Source organism: Sabethes cyaneus, chromosome 3 (assembly GCF_943734655.1).
Source record: "Sabethes cyaneus chromosome 3, idSabCyanKW18_F2, whole genome shotgun sequence".
Classification (NCBI taxonomy): domain Eukaryota; kingdom Metazoa; phylum Arthropoda; class Insecta; order Diptera; family Culicidae; genus Sabethes; species Sabethes cyaneus.
This window is the reverse complement of record NC_071355.1, coordinates 91476458-91482457: the sequence shown is the minus strand read 5'-3', so window position 1 is coordinate 91482457 and position 6000 is coordinate 91476458. Positions and strand designations below refer to the sequence as shown.

At 40.8% G+C, this 6000-nt stretch overlaps 1 protein-coding gene across 6 annotated transcripts in view; it reads left to right on the top strand.

Moving 5' to 3' along the window:
• Positions 1-6000, top strand: part of LOC128741252 (flotillin-2) — a 366737-nt gene continuing 360737 nt past the window's right edge. For 2 of the 6 annotated variants that reach the window (XM_053836930.1, XM_053836924.1), the window contains exon 1: positions 1-1096. In XM_053836930.1, coding sequence (XP_053692905.1) covers positions 1048-1096 — 49 coding nt within the window. In that variant the 5' untranslated portion in view covers positions 1-1047. The remainder of the gene's footprint in view (positions 1097-6000) is intronic. The other 4 variants (XM_053836929.1, XM_053836928.1, XM_053836927.1 and 1 more) reach the window with 4 other exon arrangements.

Below are 6000 nucleotides of genomic sequence, written 5' to 3'. Positions count from 1 at the left end.
TTCACCGCGAACGCATACTACTGCAGTGATTATCGATTTTTGTTTTCATTTGGATAAACTGTCCATAGAACAGAACCGAACTCTGCTAATCTGTCATTGGTATTGCGTGCTTGGTTGCGGGTTGCATTTATCTCGCGTTCGGAACTGGCTCGGTGGTCAAATCCAGTGAAGTATTATTTCTCTCTGGCCGTGCTTTTCGCTTATCTATTTAGTGCTATTGTTAATAGAAGCGATTAGCGGTGATAAGCGAAAAATTTTGATTACTGCAAAAAAACTAATAAGCTTCATTGGTGAATGTGATTGTTTTCTGGTTCACAGTGTTCCTGCCGGAAGCACTCCTATACTAAGGTTCTGCGAAATTTTCGCTATTGGCCGTGTGCCGGTGGTTGCGGTGGAATCAAGTGAAACAGTAAATTTGTGCAGTTTTTATTTTGCAGTCGAGGCCGAAGAAACTTTTTCCTGACTCGCCTCGTTTATTGTTGCTAGCACTCGGCGGGGCATACCTATTTCGGGGCCGAATTCTAAAAGTGTCAATCAACAGGAAACCCGTATGAAAGCGGCGACCGAATAAACGATAATTTCACGTCAGTCACGAAATTGCGGTAAATGTTTCGATAAACTCGAAAATGGCAGTCGTATTTCGGTGCAATTAGATTCTGGATATACCTACGTTTTGCAGCGTGAATATAGTGTTTAGAGTTTAGTGCCGTGACGTGAAAGGGTAGGAATTTGTTTGGTTTATCTGTTGGAAGTGAACTTTTCGGGCAGGAAAACAATTTTTATTGGATGTGCTCTGGTGCTTTGACCTAGGTCTGATAGGAAATAATTTTTGGTTAATTGGTGCTTATAAAGGTTTCGTGAATTATGTTTTTGCAGTTTTAGTGGAAATATTGGAATTTGAAAGCTTCGTTAGGAATCGTTGATAGTTTAGTATTCAAACTATTCTACTCAGATCAACTCATATTTCGACTTTGTGGTTCTCCAGATTTAAGGATTATTTCAGCTATCTGCACGTACTTCTAGAGGACACAAAGGCAGCCGGCAGCCATGGGAAACATACACACCGTAGGACCGAACGAAGCACTCATCGTATCAGGTAAGTTTTTTTGCGCAGATAATAGAATTATTATCAATGCTTTATGGCGCATTGCTCAAAAACTGTACTCAGGGGAGTTATAGCATTTTTTGAATGAAATATGTTTCTAGTTAATTTTACATATTATGCAGTAGTTGTGGTTATAGTATTAGTAGTATAAGAAACAAAAATGAGTCACATAACAATTAATAAGTAAATCGAGAGACTGGGGTAGTATCTAATGTACACTGCCACTGTGACTGTGATGCTAAAACTGGAAAATACCCATATGATAGTTTGATCTTTTGATTTAAGGAATGCAATGACGTCATTTAATGAAAATAAGCTTTATGTCGTATTAAAGTCATTGGAGAATAGTTTGCGCCTAAAGGTAGGCTACGTTACGAAATCTTAATCATACTTTTAACTTGAATGACGCAAATCAAGTCACTAACTTTTACGAATTGTTTTGATAAGATTGTGATACTCTATTTGTTATGTATTGGTAATCTATTTATAAATATCGAAACTATGTACTTAGAAGTCGCGCGTATCGAAGAAAGGTCTCCCTTTGCACAACAGGACACATTTCAGAAGCCTTGTTTTGTGTTGCGTGCCTTTCGCCGTTTCTTTTATCTGTCCACAGAAAGTTGAAATCTTCAGTAGCCTATACTATCAGCCCTGCCCCGTTTGAATAAGGGTAGCATTATACGTCAGCGTGCCAGTTTTCATGGCAAAAGCACAGCAGCAAGCATCGAACGTCGATGCGGTTCCGTTCGAAGGGGAAGCGCGAAGAATACATAAAAGCCGGAAAGGATGATGTTACTGCCGGGACCTGGCGACGCCATGTCGGGCTGCTGATATTTTCTGCAACTAGCACTGCAGTCTATTAGAAAGCGAGACCGGAAGCAGCTTACGGTGGATGGCCATATTATATTGATAAAATATTAACCAATTGTTCAGTCAGTTCACAGCTGAAAATTTAGAAATGTAGCAGACACTTTACCTTTTATTCTGGAAATATTTTGATAGATTTGATTTTGACCAAATGCGGTTCTTCTCACTGTTCAATCTTTGTTCCCATAAGACTATATTTAGGAGCATTATGTTTTCTTGGGAGTGGTACCGTAAGTATAGTAACGGTTGCCATGTGCCAAGTGTCTATACATGTAAGGATTCATTGATGAAAATTGCCGCGAGGAAACTTGAAACTTATCCGGTCTTTGCGCTCAACCTTTGCTAGTTAGGTTTGAAGTAGCAGTTATAGCCCCAAAGTACTCCCTTTGCTATTTTTAAAGTAATTGAACATATTGATTTAGAAGTACTTCATAAAAGGAAGTAAACGCGCTTATGAGTATTCTTATTCTTGCACAGAAGGGAGGAAAAGTTAATAGCGATAAGACACTATGTTGTTAGGAAGCACGACTAAAATATATTTAAGTCGTGGTTAGGAAGTAAACCATCAGCATGCAGCAAGCTGAAAGCGTGAGTAAATTATTTACAGCAGAAATTAGTAACTTTTTTTTCATTTCAATAAAGTTTACCTTAAAGTTTACCCACGTTTAACAAAACATGCTGTTGCAGTTATATCTTGTGCTGAAATTTATTGGGATTGTTTCATTTTGCCGAAGACAGGTTTTTGTAAGAGATATTTGGCACCGCTCAGGGGGCCAAAGCAGACGATTGAATAACAAACTAAAAACACTGTCGCTGCGAGAAACAGATTTTTTTTGGATTTCTTTTACTTTTTATTGGTAAGATAAGCTAACAGAAGTCTGCTAGAAACCTAAAGAAGTTCCTACCGCTACAGACATGGCAATTTTGCTCGTTTTGTTTTGTTGGTAGACGAAGTTTAAAAGTTATAAAATAACTTCAAACGTCTAGTGACTGTAGCTACTAATTATTTTGGCGGATGGAAAGCTAGGCAAATTGAGCGCCATTGAGAAATGTGCAGGTTTTTACAGAAAATATTCTCTAGCGGGTGTTGAAAAAGAATAGTTCTGTGGAAGTAAAATGTATTTCTATCCGCCCAACTGTATATATTGTAACGTAAAACTACTGATCAAACATTCCACTCTGGCAGTCAGACTGCTGCAAAACCACTGAAGTTAGTTTCGTGTTCATCTAAACTGGTTTGGGAATGTATTCAACTGCTTCAGCAGATGGCTAAGAAAAGTATCCTAAATTTGTTTTGGGTGCCTGGGCACTGTGGAAATAGAGGTAATGAAAAGCTGATCAGTTGCTGAAAAATGGATAAATTCTATTGAACCAGAACCATTCTGTGGGTCTCAAAATGAACCCTTAGGATAGAATTGATTAGTTAGGAAAAATCAATGGTAGATGACATATGGAAAATAATTTAACAGCTGACTAATGAAAGCGATTTATATCACTTGACAAAACAGTAACTCAGAGTCTTGTTAGTCTATCCAAAGCAGATTTATGTACTTTCTACGGCCTAGTAACGGGCCACTGCTCTAGTAGGTTTTAACTAAAGCAGCTAGGCAACCGCCCAGTTAGCTTCGGGGTACGATGCTGGTCTAACAAGCCAGTCGTCGTGTATGTTCGAATCTAGGCTGGGAGGTGCAGCTATAGAGTCAATAGGACCGTTGCACTCTGGCCCCGTAATTGTCCTATACTCTAATAACCGGCTGCGAAGTCTGTCGATAAAGAAGGGTCAAGTTCTCAACAGGACGTTTATACCTATGGCTTTTTCTCTAGCTAGGCAATTTGGAAGATGGCTCTTGTCGCTTTTAAACCCTAGACAGCGAAAATGCGGAACACCTGCTGTGTAATTGCACAAGAATTGTTTTATTATTTATTAATTAAAAGTCAACAGATTTTTCTATCCTACTGATACTGACTACTTAAAAACTAATAGCAAGAGTTCTAAATCGGTTTTTCAGCACGTTGCGGCTGACGCCAAAGTCGAAGTAGGACACAAAACGGTAGAAGTTTCGTTGTAAGCTGGTGGTTATAGTACCGAAAGTACTGTAATTAGTTCGCCGGTGCGGTATATGCAAGAAGGAATTGTTCCGCGTTAAGCGAAGCCGAGTTAAGATGTCGAGTCTTTCTAGAATCCAAGGACAGTCAATGCGGGATGTCAGAACATCTGATACGAAGACGGCTCTAGTTACGTCCCGACGTGTTTGCAGGGTGTCCAATTCGATTAATCTGCAGCGCTGTTCGTAGCTTGGTAGCCGGAGCGGGTCATTGCTTGGTAACCTACGACGGTCGAAGCGGATGAACCTTCGTTGCACCGACTCTATTCGATTGACACCGTTTTGGTAATACGGGCTTCATACGGGTGCGCAATACTCGAAGATGGAGCGAACCAACGCACAGAAGAGTGATTTCAAACAATAAATATCATTGAAGTTTTTGGCGATACGCCTAACGGCATAATGAATCCCAGGTTTCTGCAGGTCTTGTCGACAACGAATGAAACATGCTGTTTGAAAGTCAATTTAGAGTCCAGCAGTACCCCAAGATCCTTGACGCAATCTACACGGTGTAAGGGTACCCTCGATAATCGGTAATCGAATATTATCGGATTCAGCTTTCTCGAAAACGTTAGCACTTCACATTTGTCGGGGTTTAGTACCAAGCGATTGTGTTTGCACCATCCAGCGAATATCAATAGTTGCTCTTGTAGGGCGAGAGTGTCCGATGAATCGTTAACTTTCGAAAACAGTTTCAGGTAGTCGGCGAACACAAGCCGAGGACTTTTGAGCATTTAGTTGACGTCGTTGAAATAAATAAGAAAAACCAATGGTCCGAGATGGCTACCTTGTGGGACTCCAGAAAAAGCGGTGAAAGCCGGTGAGGTAAAACCATTGATAGATACGTTAATAGGACGGTTCGACAGATACGCTTTAAACCACTGAACCAGTGGCCCTCCAATGCCCAGTTTGTCCAGTTTTGCAACGGCGATTTGATGATTTAGCTTGTCGAATCGATTTAGTTCTTCTAGTATTGATATCAAGGCAACTAAGCAATGCAGGACAATCGATATTTTAGGAAATCGTCGACGAAACACGCCTTAGCCACATTGCGCCTTCCTTGCGGCGACTCTAAATTAATCAGTTTCCAACGGCTTTCGTAACTCGGTAGGTTACGTGGGTCACACAATCGAAGGTGACGCAGAGCAAACCGAATAAATTTCCGCTGAACTGCTTCAATCCGATGAATTGCTTTTTGTTAAAAAGGAGACTAAACAATGGCGTAATATTTCAGCACAGGACGAACCAGCGAGCAACATAAAGATTTTATGCAATATACATCTTTCATGCTTTTAGCAAAGCAGAACAGAAATCCTAGTTCCGAGGAAGCTCTGGAGTCTGGACACAACGAAGGAAATGTGGTTCTTGAACGTTAGTTTCGAGTCCAACAAGATTTCCAAGTCTTTAACAGTTATTTTGCGCTTTAGGTACGTCTCGCGAAGGGCGTAATCGTGCAGTTACATGTTACGTTTGGGGCCGAAGGAGATGACTGAGCACTTGGACACATTTAGTGACATCTGGTTAATTCGGCACCACCCGTCAAAAGGTCTCCAGATCTTGTTGCAAGAGGTGTTGTTCACGTTATGTTATGTTCACGACATTCGTGTACAGCACACACTGGAACGGTCCCAAATGACTCCCTTAAGAAACGCCGGAGGTTACTGCGAAGGGTGACGATACCTATCTCCGATTTTGACTGACATAGTGCTGCCAATGAGATAGGAGCAAAGCCAAGTCAGCAGATTGTCATGAATGCCCAATTCGTGGAATTAAGAGATGGCTATTTCATGGTTCATACGGTCGAAAGCTACAGAAACGGGTCCGTATATATGGCGTCAACTTGATTCCCTTCTTGCATTGCACGGATGATGAACGATGTAATCGCCTTTATATTGGTTGTCTGTCGAGCGCTTTGGCATAAAT